At 39.9% G+C, this 20,404-nt stretch overlaps 1 protein-coding gene across 7 annotated transcripts in view; it reads left to right on the forward strand.

Moving 5' to 3' along the window:
* The window catches only part of SPATA6L (spermatogenesis associated 6 like), a 62,678-nt gene that overhangs the window by 26,313 nt on the left and 15,961 nt on the right, over window positions 1–20,404 (forward strand). For 6 of the 7 annotated variants that reach the window (XM_033858120.2, XM_019934776.3, XM_019934781.3 and 3 more), the window contains 4 exons: window positions 6,324–6,448; window positions 14,483–14,560; window positions 17,028–17,267; window positions 19,343–19,445. In XM_033858120.2, the coding sequence (XP_033714011.1) occupies window positions 6,324–6,448; window positions 14,483–14,560; window positions 17,028–17,267; window positions 19,343–19,445 (546 nt within the window). The remainder of the gene's footprint in view (window positions 1–6,323; window positions 6,449–14,482; window positions 14,561–17,027; window positions 17,268–19,342; window positions 19,446–20,404) is intronic. The other variant, XM_073806155.1, reaches the window with a different exon arrangement.

Genomic DNA, 20,404 nt, shown 5'->3' on the forward strand with positions numbered 1-20,404 from the left:
TTCTGCTGCTTGGTTTGTTGGCAGAGGCATGTCCTGAAAACAGATAAGAACCCCACTCTCGGTGGGTCTAGGGATGGACACACTTGTTGTCAGTGCTTTCTTAGGTAGGCAGAACAGAGGGAAGATCAGAGATGCCTCCTACCTGCTTTTCAGAAATTCTCTCTCACTGAATGTTTTTTAGCCTAAAAGTAACAGGCTAAAATCAGGGCATTGAGTTTTCTTCCATAAGTTTTTTTTTTTTTTTTTTTTTTTTGCGGTACGTGGGCCTCTCACTGTTGTGGCCTCTCCCGTTGCGGAGCAAGGCTCCGGACACGCAGGCTCAGTGGCCATGGCTCACGGGCCCAGCCGCTACACTGCATGTGGGATCCTCCCGGACTGGGGCACGAACCCGTGTCCCCTGCATCGGCAGGCGGACTCTTAACCACTGCGCCACCAGGGAAGCCCCATTCCATAAGTTTTTAATTTGACCCAATTTTACGTTCAAATGTATGTCACTGTTAACTGGCAAGTTATATTTTAGTATGCTAACAAAATAGAAGCAGGACCATTTTGATCTTATTTAATTTTTCGTGAGTTAAAAAGATTATCCAATATCTATAATAAATATTCTCATTGTAAAAATTGTAAATAACAAAATAATACAAAACAAAAAGTAAAAATTCACATTCATCAACAACCTCTGACAATAATTACAATTAACAATTTGTTGTATATCTTTCTTAGGCCTTTTATAATGCATTTATTATGTATAATGCATTTAGTATATTCAACCAATTCTAAAATATATAGACATATACACAAACACACACTCACATATATATACATAAATATTAAATATGTCTAATATTTAGTATATGTATATTTAATGTATATATGTATATATATAGGTTGAATGTATATTTCCTGCAACTTTTTAAAGTTTGGTATATTTTTGACTGCCAGTTTTTTTTTTTACTTGACTGGAAATCCATCTGTGAGAAGGTTGCAAGAATGGTTCAAAATTGTGATGACTGGAGAATATTGAAGCTGGGTGCATGCTTACAGGTTATAACTCAGAAGTTAATCAGATACAAAGTGGGGGCTTTATTGTACTTGTCTTCCTTTTGTCTACAATCCTTCAGTTTCAGATTGTAATTTTAGTGGAATTAAACTTGAATTGCTTGATATAGTTAATTTTGTTTAGCTTCAGATGCATTACAGATTGATCCATTAATTTGTCCAACATATGTTTATTGAAGGTGTACTTAGAAAATGCCCTACACTATGCCATTTCCTGGTGGTATGCCAGTGGCACCAGGTACAGAGTGGTGATGGTGAGCTGCTTTGATCTGCTGGTTCTTGATACTAGCTAATTAAGTAAAAATGATTTGCTTAAAGTCTCAAGTGGACTGTGCTGTGGGGTCCCATGGGCCACATTTAGGTTCTCAGGGAACAATTCTTCTTTGGCCGAATTGTTACCTTTTCATTTTGTTGTAGATATTACTGTATTTGATATTGTTTCATAGCACTTTCAAACACACTTACTATAATCAAAAGACATATTATGACCATTAAGTTTGTGATACAGGTACCTCAGATTTGCATACAACTTTACTTCTAAAGAATGAAGAGATCCAATGATTTGGCTTAGAAGTAATAAAGACTCCTCTGGGTCTTCAGTTTACAAAGATGGGAAAAAGCAAATAGACACAGGAGGGCAGCATAATTCTGTTTGACAGTGAGCTTCGTGCTTTTTTTTTTATTGACCTCTTACACAGAAACTTCTACTTTGGGATAAGTCATGTATATTCAGTCCAGCTGTAAAATGCTCAGTCCAGCTGTAAAATGCTCTGTTTTAGTGGGCACCCATTCCGTGAATCAGAGCTTGATTTTTTTTTTTAATTTATTTTTGGCTGCGTTGGGTCTTCGTTGCTGCTTGCAGGCGTTCTTTAGTTGCGGTGAGTGGGGGCTACTCTTTGTTGTGGTGCGCGGGCTTCTCATTGCGGTAGCTTCTCTTCTTGCAGAGCACGGGCTCTAGGCACGCGGGCTCAGTAATTGTGGCTCACGGGCTTAGTTGCTCCGCAGCATATGGAATCTTCCCGGACCAGGGCTCGAACCTGTGTCCCCTGCATTGGCAGGTGGATTTTTAATGACTGCACTACCAGGGAAGCCCCAGAGCTTGACTTTATACTTCATAGTGATGTTTACTAGGCATCAAGCAAGGAAAGAACTCCTGCCTCAGATGATCTGGTTTTGAATTCCTGCTTTGCCATTTGGCATCATGACAAGTGTCTTCAACTCTCAGAGCCTCATTTATCTGTAAAGAAGGAATCAAGTGAGACTACATATGGGGAAGCAAGCTGTCAATTCTGATATGCTCTCTAAATATTAGATATTTCTAGAAGCAGTATCGTTATTAAAATTATTATTTCTCTTAAAGTCTCATTTGTTTCCTTTTTCAGGGAGAAGTTTTTCACTAATGGCATTGACGATGTCCCTGTCTGTGCCGTTAGCCTATTAAGAACACCAAGCTCTTTCAGGCATTTTACTTGGCTTATGAGACTTGCTCAGCCTGTGCACATGTTTATTTATTATTTATAACCTAGGCTTTTGCTGTAACATCCCCTTGGTGTGCTGACATTTTCACACTGGGTGGTAGTTTGGATCTTTAGAAAATGACCAAACCAGAGAGATAGAATTGAGAAGCTTCACAACCTTCTGTTTCTCTAAGCCTATTTCAGTTTCTTTTTTATTCCAGTGATTCCAGATCTTTTTTATTACAGTGATACAGCAGATAACTCACTTCCAATTCTCGGACCTCTCATTTTTATCTTAATTCTTGCTAAATGTAGGAATAGTAAGTAATAGCTATCATTTTGGATGCAGTGACAAGAACTAGCCAAAAACATATGAAAGGAAAAAGGAAAAGCCCACTGTGTAGAGCATCATACCAGGTGTTTGTTCCCAATAGGAACATACGATCGAAAACACACGATGTTTGTGCAGACCAGCGTAGTGTGGGGAGCACTGCTGAGCTGGTATCACAGATCATTGAATGTATGACGCTAATTAAGTTAAGAATCTCAAGGTGAGATTATCCTGGATTTAGAGTGAGCCCTAAATCCAGTACCTTTTTTTAAATATATGTATACATTTATTTATTTAATTTTTTGCTGTGTTGGTTCTTTGTTGCTGCATGCGGGCTTTCTTTAGTTGCGGCAAGCTAGGGCTACTGTTCGTTACGGTGCGCGGGTTTCTCATTGAGGTGTTTTCTCTTGTTGTGGAGCACAGGCTCTAGGCGGGCTTCAGTAGTTGCAGCATGTGGGCTCAGTAGTTGTGGCTTGCAGGCTGTAGAGCACAGGCTCAGTAGTTGTGGCACACAGGCTTAGTTGCTCTGTGGCATGTGGGATCTTCCCGGACCAGGGATTGAACCTACGTTCCCTGCATTGACAGGCAGATTCTTAACCACTGCGCCACCAGGGAGGTCCAAAGATGGACAAATCTTTAAGGTAGAGATGACCTCGGTGTGTTTGAGGGACAGCAAGAAGGGCAGGAGGGATGCTATGGAATGACCAAGGAGGAGAGTGATAATAAAGGAAGTAGGAGAGGTGATTAGAGGCCTGACTATACAGAGTCTTAAAGGCTAGGATAAGATGCTTAGATTTTATTCTAATATGATGGCAAGCCTATTGGAAGGTTTAACCACGTGAAAGTCACAATCTGATGTAACCTCACAGTGTGTAGGGAATAGATTTGAGTTCAGGAAGAATGGAAGCAGGGAGACCAGCTAGGAGGTCATGGCAGCAGTCCAGGAGAGAGGAGGGTGGGGGCTTGGACCATGGTGGTAACTGTAATAATAGAGAGAAGGGAACAAAATTTAGATTTATTTCGGAGATATAGTCAACAGAACTTGCTAATGGATTGATGTAAGGAGTGAGAGTGGAATCAAGGATAAATCCTAGATTTTTGGCTTGAGTAACTAGTACTGGTTCCTCTGATGGGAAGGTAGAGGAGAGCTGATTTGTGGAAAAAAGTCAAGAGTTCTATTTTGGACCTGTTATTTTGGAGATACTATAAGACACTTAAGGTGAAACTTGAATAGAATTTCAGCAGGATGGGGAGGAAGAAAGGATGTTTTGTAAGAAATAGCATAAGCTGAGGAAGTGCAGAGCAGACGAGGGAAAGACACATCATCAGTCCTTTGTGGCTGGAGCATGTCTGAGAAGGGAAGAAGAGAAAGAAATATGATGAAAAATGTAGAACACATTCTTTTTGCACTTTGATCCTTGTTAGAATCCAAACATTCATATTAAATGGAATAAGTAGGAAGAAATTAATCCATCATATTATTTGATGTAAGGTCAGTTATTTTCTACAGTTGATGCACCAAAATATACCCTCATCAGAATTCTTCAGACAAATAAAATAGGAGTCACAAAACAGTAAAGTTGAGACAGGCTGGGACCTGGGACCCTTTGCTACAATGCCTGCACCTGGACACATCTATCCTCCAGCAACGAAATACAAAGAAACTATATGGGACTAAAAATAACTGCGTGCATGGGCAGTTGGGGCAAATTCTGGACAAAAGATACAAAGAGACCAAAAAACCCACCTGCCACTTCTGAAGAGACTGGAGCAAAAACAGGGTGTCGGGGAGCAAATGCAGGGTCCTGAGCATGCCGCCTGCACTCAATACACCCCACTGGAGGGGTGGGCAAAACACCTAAGCCACCCTCTGGCCTGATCCCTGGACACACCCCTACCCTCACCCCCTTATAAGGAACCAGCTCGTCTGGCGTCTGGGACCGAGCAAGCAAGGGAAACATTTGTTTTTGCTCCCACCTGAGGTCGCAGGGACCCCAATAAAGCCTTGCCTGAGTTTCTTATCTGGCCTCTAGTCAATTGCTATTGATTAGGGAAGGCCAGGAACCCTGGTCAGTATCAAAGCTACCTCACTGACTACAGTTAATTTTTTGGTGGTGCTCTGTACAGGGGCCACTCTTGGTCCAAACCACTTGTATAGCACCTGTTTTGTAGAAGGCACCTTCTCCATCATTTAGCTCAGTGATTCTTTTTTTTTTTTTACGGTACACGGGCCTCTCACTGTTGTGGCCTCTCCCGCTGTGGAGCACAGGCTCCGGACGCGCAGGCTCAGCGGCCATGGCTCACGGGCCCAGCCGCTCCGTGGCATGTGGGATCTTCCCGGACCGGGGCACGAACCCGTGTCCCCTGCATCGGCGGGTGGACTCTCAACCACTGCGCCACCAGGGAAGCCCTAGCTCAGTGATTCTTAATCATATTACACCCAAGATGATCTTTTGGTAATGAGTATTTCATACTATCTCTTTTACCATACTGAAATAATATTCACAGTTAATATAACCAATTATATAGGTCACTGCAAAAAATATATAGTATTCCAGCCATAATATAAAGGAGAAATACAAAGGAAAATGATTTAAAATAAAATGACATGTATACTAATATGTAGATGTTGAGCAAAATGTAATATTTGGATGTGATATGATTTTCAAAATGCCAAAAGGGTCTTGGTAAATATCCAAACAAAGCAAAGTACAGTTGTTCCTTAATTTACCTGGTACCTGTATTCCTGAAAATTCAGTGTATTTTTAAGTTGTACAAAAAAATGCTTTGTGTTTATATGTAACAGTTAGATTCCAGGCTCAGATAACTATAAAAAGTTTTCTTGCCTGAAAGAATGTCTGGTAGGGTGTTAAAAAGTCGTGCAGGAGTGTCTTGAGCATTGCAGGATACCTTGAACTTTGGTTCCTGCCTGTGAAATTTCTCCACAAATTTCCAAAATGTCCCTGGGTTTGTTACCAGTACTGCTGAGAACCACAGCTCTGGCTGTTCTCTGAGCCATTGGGATGCTGACATTCCTACATCACAGAACACATGGAACCCTAGTCTACACTGTAACCTTTGAGTGAACAGGGCATTGTCTGCCTGTTCTATCCCTAGGACCTGGCCCACGGTATGTCCTTACAAAACATTTGTCTCCTTAGAAAACATTTGTCGATGTTGGATGGAAAGAGATGGAAGGAAAGATTTTCCCTTTTGTTCTGTTTTGTGGAGCAACCCTTTAGGTAGTCTTTTTCTCTGCAGTGACTTGGGAAGGCTTTAAAAAATTATGCATGAGACAAAAAGTAGTAGAAGTCGTTGCCTCTTGAATAACAGGTGCTGTGATCAAAATGTCTATTTTTATCTGAGTGCCATCTCTGCCATCACTTGTCTAAGCTGTTATTTTGTTGAACTCAGGGTTGTAGATACATCATTTTCAGAACATAAATCTGCTTATGCCTTTTTTCCTTTGTTTCTAGCGTGGGAAGAGTTGGCCTATTATGAAGAAAACACGAGGGACTTTCTCTTCCCTGTACCCAGGCTGACACCTTCGTACCCTGGGCTGTGTAGGGAGGTGCTCATGAAGACAGTTGAAGGTTTTCCGGTAAGTGATCTGTGCCCAGCTGGGCTTCTGTTGGGAGAGGAATTCTCGGGACCTGAACATTTTATTCCTGACAGAACCAGTTTGTGGGCAGATCACTTCATCTTGGTTAGTGCCCCTGATGTTCTCTTCAGCAGCCCTGATTAGATGCCCCACTCAAAATAATAAATGATACTGATTCCCACTATTGATTTGAGATGTGGGAGTCTTTTTTTTTTTCATTAAATACATTCATTTTGGCTTTCTTCCCACATCGAAATACTCAAAGTAACTGACATTACTGTGGATTGCCCTGGTTCCTGTAGGAGTACCATATTTTAGCACCATTTATAAGAATACAGATCAAGGCATTTTTCATTATATAAAAGGTCTTAAGTACAAAAAAATTATTTTAAAGTTCAAAATTAAGCTCAACCACCCCTGGTTACTGGGGAAAAGATTGCCGAGACTGTGGTTATCTCCAACCCCGTATCCTTTCCTTGGATTACCCATGTTTTGGCGAGTTCACCCCTGTGCCACAACTACACCCAAGAAATCAACAAGAATGAGATAAAGCTGTGGTCAGTGTTCTCCCTCACTATTAATGAGCATTCAAAATATGGAAATATACAGATGGCCATAAAGGCCTGGGAACAGAGATATACGTAATAAATGGCTTGTTGATATGACTTTTCACTACAATTGTCTATTATCTCCAGGCTTAACGACCACTCTGTATAGTTCAATTATACTTACTAACCCATTCCACCATTCCCAGTAATAAATTTCAATTTACCATGAAAAAAAAAGCAAATGGCACAGCTCACCTTCACCCTCCCAAATGTGGCCAGGTCTCAGGCTGTGGGACCTCACACACTTAAAGACGTCACTTTGTGACTGCAGGCCAGTGAGCAGGCACATTCATACACACGCATACATCCCTTCTGGTCATGGCCGAGCCTACCTTGCTCCTACTGCTACTGCTACCAAGGGTGGGAGCAGCCAAACCAGTTTAGTTTTGTGCTTCTCATGGCTCCAAGTTATTAACTGGATCACACAGGTATTAATCATCAGCTGCCCATGTCTTTTTGTTTTTGGCCTCTCACTGTTGTGGCCTCTCCCATTGCGGAGCACAGGCTCCGGACGCGCAGGCTCAGTGGCCATGGCTCACGGGCCCAGCCGCTCTGCGGCATGTGGGATCTTTCCGGACCGGGGCACAAACCCATGTCCCCTGCATCGGCAGGCGGACTCTCAACCACTGTGCCACCAGGGAAGCCCCTGCCCATGTCTTAATTCACTGCCTAACTCAGCACTGGCTCCCTGATCTCTCCAGCCACTCAGAAGAGATCACCAAGGTTTTCCGAAAGAGTTAAGCATTACATAGTCTTCTTCTGTTAAATAGGGAACTTAAACTTTAGAAAAAGGAATTTGCAGAATCCACGCACCGAAGTCTTCCACTGGTTCAGATTTTTATCCTTGTATAACGTAAGCCATGGAGGTCTGTCAGGCATGAGATGTGGGAGTCTTATCTAACCATTCTAAGTCACTGCCATATTCACACCATCACATAGTTATAAAAACATTGCTTCTTTCACCTCTTTTTTTTAATTTAAAATTTTTTTATTGAAATATAGTTGATTTACAATGTTGTGTTAGTTTCTGGTGTATAGCAAAGTGATTCAGTTATATATATAATATATATATAATTATTCAGTTTTATATATATTATATATAATATGTTATTATTTATACATATTATATATAATAATGTGTTATTATTTATATATATATTTTTTCAGATTCTTTTCCATTATGGTTTATTACAGGATTTTTTTTGAATTAATTAATTTTATTTATTATCTGCTCGGTTGGGTCTTTGCTGCCACGCATAGGCTTTCTCTACTTGTGGTGAGCGGGGCCACTGTTCATGGCGGTGTGTGTGCTTCTCATTGCGGTGGCTTCTCTTGTTGCAGAGCATGGGCTCTAGGCACACAGGCTTCGGTAGTTGTGGCACGTGGGCTCAGTAGTTGTGGCTCGCGGGCTCTAGAACACAGGCTCAGTAGTTGTGGCACATGGGCTTAGTTGCTCTGTGGCATGTGGGATCTTCCCGGACCAGGGCTCGAACCCGTGTCCCCTGCATTGGCAGGTGGTCTTAACCACTGTGCCACCAGGGAAGTCCCTATTACAGGATATTGAATATAGTTCCCTGTTCTATATATAGTAGGACCTTGTTGTTTATCTATTCTATATGTAGCAGTTTGTATCTGCTAATCTCAAACTCCTAATTTATCCCTCCCCCACCCCCTTTCCCCTCTGGTAACCATAAATTTGTTTTCTGTGTCTGTTTTTTCATCTCCTCTTAATGCAGACTAACTGAAAGATTTAATATCAGTTTATTTAATCATAGCTATTGTTTTAGTAATAATAATAGTAAAATAGAGTAGTGATATTAATAATGCTACCTCTCATTTATTTTGTGCTTGGGTTTTTTCATGTGATATCTTATTTTCCTCATAACAGTTTTTAAGTCAGCCAAGGCAGATATTATGGTCTCTACTTAATGGAGGGGAAACTGTCAGAGGTTCACAGACTGATATTATTGAAGGATCTTAAAAGATACAGCAGTTATTTAGTTGATTATCTAACTGTTTGGGGGGCATTATCTGAACCCAAATTCAAAATATTCATTTTTGTTGTTGTTGGGTTTTTTTTTTTGTTTTTTTGTTTTTTGCGGTACACGGGCCTCTCACTGTTGTGGCCTCTCCCATTGCGGAGCACAGGCTCCGGACGCGCAGGCTCAGCGGCCATAGCTCATGGGCCCAGCCGCTCCGCGGCATGTGGGATCTTCCCGGACCGGGGCATGAACCCGTGTCCCATGCATCGGCAGGCGGACTCTCAACCATTGCGCCACCAGGGAAGCCCCAAAATATTCATTTTGATGTTATCTGGGATGATTTTTAACACTGCAGAAACTCTGACAATTTTCTTTACTTTTATGTCACTTGGATGACCTCTGTTTTAAGGGCCACATCCTTGTGAATTATAAAAAGCATACTTAATACTCAACTTTTCTGTTACTGCCCCATGAATCACCATTATTAAAATTTAATAAAGTGTTATTGTCTCCATTTTGTTGAGAGTACTGTGTAGAATACATAACATGCAGGACCCCTGTTTCTAGGATGTTTATGATGACAGGACTTCTAGTTCTAATACTTCAAACAGCAAGCATTCATCAAAAGTTCTCCTAATCTGAATTCCTAATGAGCATAACTTTAAGTCCTCCAATAATCTTTGAAGGTTTGGTGAATATAACTGACATCATTTTTTTTTCTCAGAGATGTTCTTTGTGTATCACTTATACCCATGGTACTTGTGAGATGCTCATCTTTATTATGTTGAGTTATTGGGATTTTGCTCTTCAGAAGCAAAAAGGGATAAAAACTAGTGAGAATTAGGTGGGAGATACTCTTTATATTAACTTTGGTTTGCCCAAGTTTTCTATTAAATAAAATCTATCTACAAACACTGGGCTGGTATCCAGCTAAGTATCAAGACAAGAAGAAACACCCTTTCTCATATTTTCCCAAATGTTATCTTTGTTTAACTTTATGGGCATAAGTAGGGAGAAGAACCTACGGAAGTTGTGTTTGTAGTTATTCATAAATGCAGGTAATCATAAGTGAAAGAGCTTTAAAACTGCAGGGAAACATCTTCATGCATTAGAGGTAAAGTATCAATTCTTACAATGAAGTTAATGAAAGTATATTTTAAACAATTTGTAAAAAGATAGAGGAGCTCAATTTCTCTATGTTCTATAAAGCAAAATAAAACCAATTGCTGAAGCTTTACTAATAGCTGACATTCATTGCATGCTCGCTAGATGCCAGGCACTGTGCTGAGCTCCTTACATGGATGATCTTGTTCAATCCTCCTTAACCCTGCAAGGTGGCTACTGTTATTTTCCTCATCTTAGGCATGGGGAAGCTGGCATGGAGAATTTATCAAAGGTACTCAGAGTCACAGACCTGGTGAGCAATGGAGCAGGGATTCTCATGCTGGCCTGTCGGGCTTCGAAGTTTGCACTCGGTCACTGCATGATGCTAATTCTCTCATGTTTATTTCAGCCCAGGGTCCAATTTCTTTTCATTAATGTTGTAGGATATGAGAATAAATGACATATGCGTGTCAGGCAAATCATTCACTTCATTTATTTTCTCTTCTTAGTTCATTAAGAATTAGATTTATTTCCTCCAATAAAATGTGACTTTTTCTTTGTACTTCCATATTTTATTTCATTTCACTTGTTATGCTAACAGCCTTTTTTGCCTCTTTTTCCTGCTGAGGTCAAGAATTCTGAGGAGGGGAATATAATCTGTTTTTTTGTTAGGTAAAGGCTGAATTTGTAAATTAAGTGGAAACAATATTTTTTTAATTATTAATTTTTAGTTAATAATTTCCATTTTTCTTTAGTGCAGTGATTCTAGGAAAATCCTACTGTTAAATACATTTATTGACCTAACCATCATCACCACCATCCCGTTGCTGAGGGGATTGCACAAGATAGAGCCTGTAAATTTCAGCTCTAAACTGTTATGCTAAAATCAGTACTTCTATGAAAAATACCTTCCTCCGTATTGTCTGGAAGTCACTGCCAGGAGTGGAGGTCAAATAGGTGAACAAGATGGTGTTACAGGCTGTGGATTCCTTACTGGTAGGGGACCCTCCTCCTCTTCTCTAGGCAAAGTGGAGCTGCATGTATAGCGGTTACATGTGGACTCAGGTGGTCTGGGTTCAAGCCCAGTTTTGTCACTGAATGACTGTGTGATTTTGGGTAAATTACTTAATCTCCATGTAGCTTAGTTTCTTCATCTGTAAAATGGGACTGGTAATAGTTCTTCCCTTATAGGGTTATTAGGAGAGTTAAATGAGGTAATGTATGTATAGTCTTTAGCATAATATCTGGTATATAGTTAAGTGCACAATAATGTGAGCTGTTATATTTTATTAAACTGTCATTCAAGGGTTAATACTACTTCTCCATGAGGCATTAAGAAGACTACACCAGTCTGTGGCTTAAGAGATAACTTGTTCAGGCTCAGGCAGCTGGGCCGCTGGGGACCTGGGGCTTCGCGCACCCATGAGGTTTTGGATTTCCACCAGTGGTGCTGTGGACCCCGAAATTCCCCTTCCCCCACCCTCTTCTTCATGTGGGCAGTCTTGATAACTGGAGGTGAGGCTGTGCCGGCCATGTTATTGTGCATTCTTTATGGAACACGACCTCCCTGCCGCCCCCTACCCCGCCCCAATTATTCAACTCTGTGCAGCAACTGGGCTCTTGTGTTTATAAGCCCAGAAATCTTGAGTCACCAGTCCGGGCCTAACACTGTTATGGGCGTACTGTGCATTCTAGAGGCAAAAAAAAAAAAAAAAAAAAAAAAGAGGAGGGGGAGCTGAGGAGGTAGGTTGTGCCTGTGAGGACCTGTTCTGTAGACAAGATGAATGTACAGGACTGAATGTGCATCGGAATGAATGAATGCACAGGAATCGCGCTGACTAGTTCACCCATGAAGCCCCCTGAGAGGTAGCATGAGGTAATGGAAAGAGGATGGTTTTTGCTGTCCAACAGTTTCAACTCTTGGCTCTACTAATCCCCAGCTGTGTGACATTGGACAGACTAACCTCTTCAAGCCTGTTCCCTCACATTTAAAGTGGGATATAATTGTCTACTACACAGGTTGTATGAGGATTAAATGAGATCGCACATGTGAAAGCCTCTAGGAGCACGGTACCTGTCTAAACATGCAGTGCATGTTGGTTCCTTTTCCCTCTGGGGCTTCGGCCGATGCAAATTCTTCTTGCAGGTACTTGGAGTATGTTATATAAGTGAAATGAGCTGTTAGCAACTGGAGGGAGAAGTCACTATGGGTGTGCCTGGAGGGGAGAGGGTTAGGCCAGGCTTCAAGAGACAGGTAGGATTTGGATGGGCAACAAGAAGGAAGGTAAAGTGCCCCCAGAACAAAGGGGTACCTGGCCAGGCGGTGTTCTCTGGGGGAGAGGAGAGCAAAGGGTCATGTTCAGAGGGGCTGCAGGTGACTGGATGGGGTCAATTGGAGACGGTGTAATTCAGCTCCAAGTCCTATCCCTGTTTTGACATTTACAAGACATGTGACCTTGGGAAAATTGCTTAATATCTCTTTCTGCCTCAGTTTTTTTTAAAGAAAAATAATTGTATTTTTTAAATATACAGTAAAATTGACTTTTTTTGATACACAGTTCTATGAATTTAACACATGTATAGATTTGTGAAACCACCATCATAATCAGGATACAGAACAGTTCCATCACTCCCCAAATCTGCCTCATGCTGTCTCTTTATAGACACATCCTCCGCCATAATCCACTAATCTGTTCTCCGTCATTAAAACTTTGTTTCCTCTTGAGAATGTCACATAAATGGAATCACATAGTCTGTAACGACTCAAGACTGGCTTCTTTCACGTAGAACAATGTTTTTAAGATTCATCCATGTAGTTGTGTGTATCAGTAACTTGTTCCTTGTTATTACTGAGTAGATTCCATTATATAGATATACCATAGTTTATTGACCTATGAAGAACATTAGAGTTGTTTCAGGTTTTTGTCCAGTTCTCAGTTTTATCATTTATAAAGTGGGTTGACGTTAATAACTGTGCTTTCCTTATAGCACTATGAGAATTAAGTAGGATAGGGTATATGTATCTGTATGTATATATATATGTGTATGTATGTATATATATATATGTATGTATCACCATGTTTTAGATAGGATGGTACCGAGCAGAAAAAGAAGTATTGATCAATGAAACAAAATGAAGAGTTTGGAAATGAGTATAAATATTTTGTATGAGATATAAAGCATGTTTTCAAAGCAGGTAGGTAGGGAAGGAGAACTTCTATCCATCCCTCCCCCTAGGTAATCTCATTCAGTTCCATGGTCCAGTGTTTTAAATAGAGTAGCTAACTGCGGGGACACAAGTTGCAATGCCTGGATTCAATTACCAGCTCTGCCAGTACTAGCTGGACAAGTTGCTTAAATTCTTTGTACCTTAGCTCACACATCTACAAAGTGGAGATACTACTGGGACCAACCTCACAGGGTTGTTGTGAGGGTTAGATGAGTTAATATATGCAAAGCCCTTTGGTTGGGCTCTGGCACATAATATGTAGTATTATATGTGTTTAGCTATTCTTATTATGTATGTATTTTATTTTCAGCTTTGTTGGTGTATAATTGACAAAACCTGTATATATTTAAGGTATACACCTTTATTTTTGTATATACATTGTAAAATAATTGCCACAATCAAGCTAATTTTTTTTTTTTTTTTTTTTCGGCCGTGCTGTGTGGCTTGTGGGATCTTAGTTCCCTGACCAGGGATGGAACCTGGGCCCCGACAGTGAAAGTGCCAAGTCCTAACCACTGGACTGCCAGGGAATTCCCACAATCAAGCTAATTAACATATCCATCATTTAACATTGTAAACTGTTGTTTCTTTTCTTTTTTGTGGTGAAAATACTTAACATCCACCCATTTAGAAGATTTCAAATATAAAATATAGTATTGTTAACTGTTGTCACATTGCTGTACATTCCACTTCTAGAATATGTTCATCTTGCCTAACTGAAACTTTGTATCCTCTAACATCTCCCCATTTCCCCCATCCTCCAGCTCCTGGCAACCAGCTTTCTATTAGCTGTTTCTATGAGTTTGTTTCAGATTGCACATATAAGTGAGACATGCAGTATTTGCCTTTCTGTGTCTGGTTTATTTCACTTAATATAGGGTCCTCTGTTTTCTTCTATGTTGTCACAAATGGCAGGATCTTCTTCTTTTGAAAGGCTGAATAATATTTCACTGTATATATATTCATTATGTATGTATTTTAGATAATGTGTGTAGATTATGCCAACTACAGAAAAGAGCATTCAGGTTCTCGGATGATTTCACGTTAGTATAGGATGAGCAAAGACCCTCTTTCCATTTTATTTGTTTATTTTATGCTGTTTTATTTTCAGGGCATTGCTCCCAAAATAGAGTTTTCTACGAGGACAGCCATCAGAGAACGTGTGTTTCTGCATAGACACAGATTTCTTGTAAGTATAATCGAGAATCCAGTGATAGAAATGATAGAAATTTTCTCCACAAATTTAAAGAATTTCAGCCTAAACTCGGTTTACCAAGTTTAGATGCAACTGGACAAACAGAAACCTGGAAACTTATTACTAGGTTTGAATTTCCATAGTTAAACTGTTTGTTCAGCCTGTCACATTAGAGTGAGTATGTTTGGCATGTATTCATCATGGCATAATTGGTGGAACAGAATGATCCAGAAGCTACAATCACAAGCTTGATGTGTCGTTTAGTTAGGTTTTGTTGTTGTTGTTCCATGACTTTTACTCTTGATTTTATCAACAGTAGTGTTTCCTTCTTTCCTGTGCTGAGGCTGAAGCTCAGAGTTGTATTTGTGGGCCACCTTTGGTAACAGTGAGGGTCTTGGGGCATCCATGAGCACTACCTTCATTTTACTCTCTTGTTCAGCCCTAATTTCCCCTTCACCCTGATTTCTTTCTGTTTTTGTTTTACATTATTGTCCATAATTTTGCAACCGTGTAAAATCGTTTCTAAAATGATATAGAGAGTTAATGAATATAGTTTGTAGACCTCACCTGGAGTCCTAGAAAATGCCTTGAAAATGTGGGCTTTGGGTTAAGAGGTACTGAATGAGAAGGGTCACTAATCTGTGCAAGTCCATCGGTCCCCTGGGCACCATAACTCATAAATGGGAAGCCAGTGGTTAATTTTCAGGAAGGCAATAGCTGCTTTTTAGTCTCTCCTTATTTACCCACTGTTTTCTCCAATCTGTTTAAGTGTGCACAGCGATCTTTCAGTTTATTATTCTTTTTCTTCTACTCCACCATTTTAATCTTGTTTTAATCTCCTAATATAGGTCTTCCTATATTAACTTTTTTAAGTGTTAACTTTTAAAAATAATAGCTTTCATTGTTTTCCTATAACAAAAGTATCCCATTTATTTTATACAATTAGAAAATACAGATAAGAAAAAGGACAAAATAAAAATAACCTGTTATTCTTACTATCTAGAGATGAGCATGACTACTTTTTTGAATATATTCTTCTGTACACACACACACATACACATATTGTTTTAATTTTAGAAGATTAGGACCATACTACAATAATATGATATTATTTCATATCATATTTTCACTTTGAATGTCATGAACGTGTTCTCATGTCCTTAAGTATGCTTAAGCCAGGCAATTTTTCATGGCTTCATACCATGCCATTGTACAGAAGTACCATAATTTTTGGCAATTCATTTTTCTGTTGTTGGGTACTAAGCTGATATATTAGTCAGGGTCCAGTCTGGAAAACAAACCATACCTGTTACTTTAACAGAAAGATTTAATGTAAAAAAACAAAAGAGGGCTAAACAAGGGTTGGAGGACTGAAAGGAAAAGGGGAACAGTGAAGTGATGGAGATAGTAACTACAGGAAGCAGCTTCCACCTCTAGCGTTGGGGGACCAAAGGGAAGAGGTTGGATCATCAAGAACATAGAAATTGGAGGAAGAAACCCCATAGAAAGGGCACCCAGACATGCGGGGAGGGGCTGCTCTCCCGGGTGTTTCCTCATGATTTCAGAGGGGAGACTCTGATGAGCTGGGACTCAGATCTCTAAGGAGGGACACTGCTCATTGCTGCTGTCCCAGGAGCTTGGAGGAAGGATCCTGTGGGGCTAGACTCAAATCTCTGAGCAAGGGGCTCTCTGGCCACCTGGTGCTGTGAGGCTAGTTTTGGATTATGATAGGAAAAAACTATAAACTGGAGCCATTTGCTGCTGTCAAGGTGAAGAATGGTTGCTGGGGTGATGCTGACAAGAACAGAATGCAAAACTGGAAGTCCCCAGTCCTTTCCTCCTCCTCTAGTCTTACGGTCTCCCTCTAGCGCCCTCTAGTGGTGGAGCCTAACAAAACAGCTGGAAAAACCGAAGGGGGTTTGCAGAGTGCCAGGTCCAGTATCATAAAGCTGAGTGTAGAAAGGTGGGTTTGGAGCTGAAAGGAAAGTGCTTACTCACCAATATAGTTGGTTTCTAATTTTTGAAGTGTTCTAAGAATTTCTGTAGCTATACATATAACCATAATTATTTCCTTATAATAAATTCCTTGAAGTGAAATTGCTGGACCCAAGTTTATGCCAAATTCTCTCTCTCTCTCTCTCTCTCTCTCTCTCTCTCTCTCTCTCTCTCACTCACTATATTTCTACATCTGTCAATCATCTGTCTATGATGGGGTGGGGGTGGGGGTATCTGATACTTTCCAACTTTCTCATAATGCAAATAAATCTCACTGCTAATAGTTGAAATATACTAGTGATACTAACCTGACCTGAAGAAAAATTTTAAAATGCCCTTCCTTAAGTTCATGTTTTATAAATCTGAGATGTTCAGTCTTCTACCTTAGTTAAAGTTCAATTAAACACAGTTATATTCTGATTGAGTTTTCTTCTTTAAAAATATTGTTTCTTTTTTGGGTTTTCAGGAAGAAAGATGTGAGTCACGAAGGCCTTTATCCACATCAAATGGACCAAAATTCCCCTTAAGTAGTATAAAGATGAAACCAAGGGAGAGTAATCTCGACAGACTGCCCCAAGGCATGCAGTCCCGGCCGCCCTCTCCATATTTCACCAGGCGTTTCTTTCAGGACCAGCCAGCTCAACTGAATCTTGGAGATAGTTTCAAAATACCTGGAGAAAGCAAACCTCCATTTGTAGTAAGACATGTGAGCCTCAAATTATTTTTCACAGTCCTTTGGAATGGTGAGGGTGTGAATGAGGGTGGAATAAAGGAAGGTTGGACCATGAAAACAAATGGGTAAGTAAGTAAATAGAGGAAACTCCAATTGAATGACAGCTATGATTAAATTATGTTCACTTCCTAGAGTCATTGTCAGGAAAGATGTCTTATGCAGAAGACTTGCTTAGTAAATGTCTGCCATCCCTATTTTTAATTTCTGAAAATTATTAATAGAGAGTGTTATCTACATATGATAACCTGCCACTGTCCAGAAAAATCAATGAACTGTCAGTGGTAGAAGATGCATATCAAAGGCTGGCATATACTCTGTACCAATCTGAAACCAAAGCCTCATCTGTTTTAAGAAAACTGGTTTGAGTTTTCTTAGTGAGGTCGTTGCTTAATGGCCACACTTTTAAGAGCAGGAAACATATGTCTGCAGGAAGATGCAATGATGTGCCACAGTCAAAGCCCTTAATTAAAGTTATTTTAGATTTAGCCCTCAGGAAATAGTAGGCAAATTCAATCACACTTGTTCTCATAGTCTCAAGATTTTTTGACTACTATAAAAGTAAAGGAAAATGTAGAAGAGTTCAAGACAAAAATTGCCCACAGGTTCACCAGAATAATAAAATCATTGTTTAATTTGATACATTTTCTTTTGCCTTTTTTTGGTATTCATAATGCCTTATTTTTTCCCACAAAGTTGTAATTATACTGTATATACCGATTTGTTTCTTGATATTTACAGTTAATATTACATTAAAAATACTTCCAGTATTAGTTCATATTTTTCATGAATACCATTCCACATTCTAGTTCATGACTTATTCTTCAGAATGTTAACTATTGATATTATTGTCAAGTTGATAATTTGACTTAATGATGATGTTTGTGCATTAGACACAAGAAATGAAGCATGGTAAATCTCAAAGGCAAGGTGCTTTTGAGATAACTGGATATAGAGTTGGTTTGTAGGTAGAACAGAGACGTTGTTTGGCTAGAAAGTACAGGATAGCTGTTTTCTTCATGGTGACCTGGGTAAAAATGTCTGGCAAAATCCAGCAATCACTCTTTAAACGTGGCTTCATACAAATATTGCTGAATTGAGTTTACTGAGTCTGATTTATAACATTTGACATAAATTTTTATAAAATACAACTTTAGTGTATGCCATTATGGGCTAAATAAGCTTAAAATCTTGGAAGGTTTCTTAGGGAATTAAAACTTGCTTGATACTTTTATTTAACAAATTCTTATACAGTCTTTACTAATGTGCCAAGCTCTTTCCTAAGTGCTCTTTTATTTAGCCAGATTTCCTGATATCTGAAGTTTAAGTAGCAGCATTAAAATGTAGAGGACCTGATGTTGTCAAGATTGTAAATTCTAATCAAAGTATTTCTTGAAGTAGATTGAAGAGTAATATTATAACATGCTTTCTTGAAATTTAAAAAAAAAAAAACAGAAATAAACAATGTTACAAAGAAACTCCAGCAACTCTATGTCGTACATATTCTGGAAGAGTCTCTATTTCAAGTATTTTGGCATGTTGTCCAGTGTAGGAAAATACGGTTACTTTAAGTAAAATAATACAGTCACCACTATTCTTTTTTTTCAAGAATATAGACACTCAGACTGGAAGGGGATGTGGAAGGCTGAAATGTCGCCTTGTGAAAATCCCTTGTCTTCAGGGAGGACCACACCTAGGCCAGTACTGCTCAGACTGTTTAGGAACATGAAACTCTGTCTGGTTCTAAAAGAATGTGAAGTAAATGTCACTTGCTGTTTTCTGGGCTGGAGCCTTACCAGTGGTTAGAATATGAGTTGTGCCTAGTGCTAGGCCATGTCTTCGTGTTCTAACCTCAGTGAAGGTAGGGACAGACAGGTTTCCCTATTGGGTATAACATTTTATATACTTGGAGACTGTGATTTAATCTGTTCCCAACCTCTTTTCTCACCTGCATGACTGTGACTGAGGGGGAGAAAGGCATTACAGGTAATGAGGAGAGGGTAATACAAGCTACAGTGGGTTCAAGTCTCATTCCTTTCCTTTCCTTTCAGGTGGACAGTGCAAAGCCCTTTGGTGAGAACAGTTCAGAGCATCATTCCCAGAAGTCTAGAAGAAAATCTGACTTTTCAAACTTTCCATTTCCAGTGAGAAGAGGTACTTGAGTTTCTTGTTATTCCTATACAGTTTCCCCATGGGAACGAATGCATTCTACCTACCTCTAAGTCTTCTTCATTCTGAGGAATCACATGTTTCTTTGGAAATTCAGGGCCTAATTCTCAGGTGCCCTCCCGCTGTGGAGTTTCCAGGGAGGGAGTTCCCATGAGCAGAGTCAGCTGAGAAGCTGTTTCAGAGTTCCCCTAGCTGTTGAAGGAGACTGCTCTGAGTAGTGTGACCACTGAGCGTGCTCTAGCTGTGGTTGTTCCCTGGCTGGGCTGGAAAAGCAGGGAGCACCTTGTCCTGGTGGAATCTTCTTGCTAAGGCACCACTGATAGCTAACATACAGGACTCTCCATTTCTCTGGATAGGAAGCAGCAGGGGATTGTCGGAGATCAGGAGATGCAACACTTACTTTACAAGATTCCATGTCAGCAAAGGAGGAGAGGCAATTTGTCTGAAGCAGTGAGGTTAAGGCAGGGGATCTCAAATGTTTAGATTTCAGTACCCTTTTGCATTAAGTATTATTGAAGACCCCAATGAACTTTGTGTATGCAGATGATATCTATCAATATTTAGTGTTAGAAATTAAAACTGAGAAATTTGTAAAATACAAGAATATACAAGCACACATTCCATTAACCATCAGAGTGGTGACATCATGACATATCATGTAGCTTTTGGAAAACTCCATTATACAGTTGTGAGAGAAAGAGAGTGAAAAAGAGATTAATATTAATAGGAGAACAGTTCTGATCTTGCAGAGCTCCTGAAAGGTCTTAGAGACCCATGGGGAGGCCCCTGGATCACACACTGAGAGGCACTGGGTTAAGGCCTCCCTGGGAGGCCTTTACTTTATGATTGAAATACATGAACCATGTCAATACTGAAGGTCAGGGCAGTGAATTTCAACTATTCCTGAATTAATAAAAATTCTTAGGCTAGAAAGGGATGGTGGT

The sequence above is a fragment of the Tursiops truncatus genome, chromosome 6 (assembly GCF_011762595.2).
Source record: "Tursiops truncatus isolate mTurTru1 chromosome 6, mTurTru1.mat.Y, whole genome shotgun sequence".
Taxonomy (NCBI): domain Eukaryota; kingdom Metazoa; phylum Chordata; class Mammalia; order Artiodactyla; family Delphinidae; genus Tursiops; species Tursiops truncatus.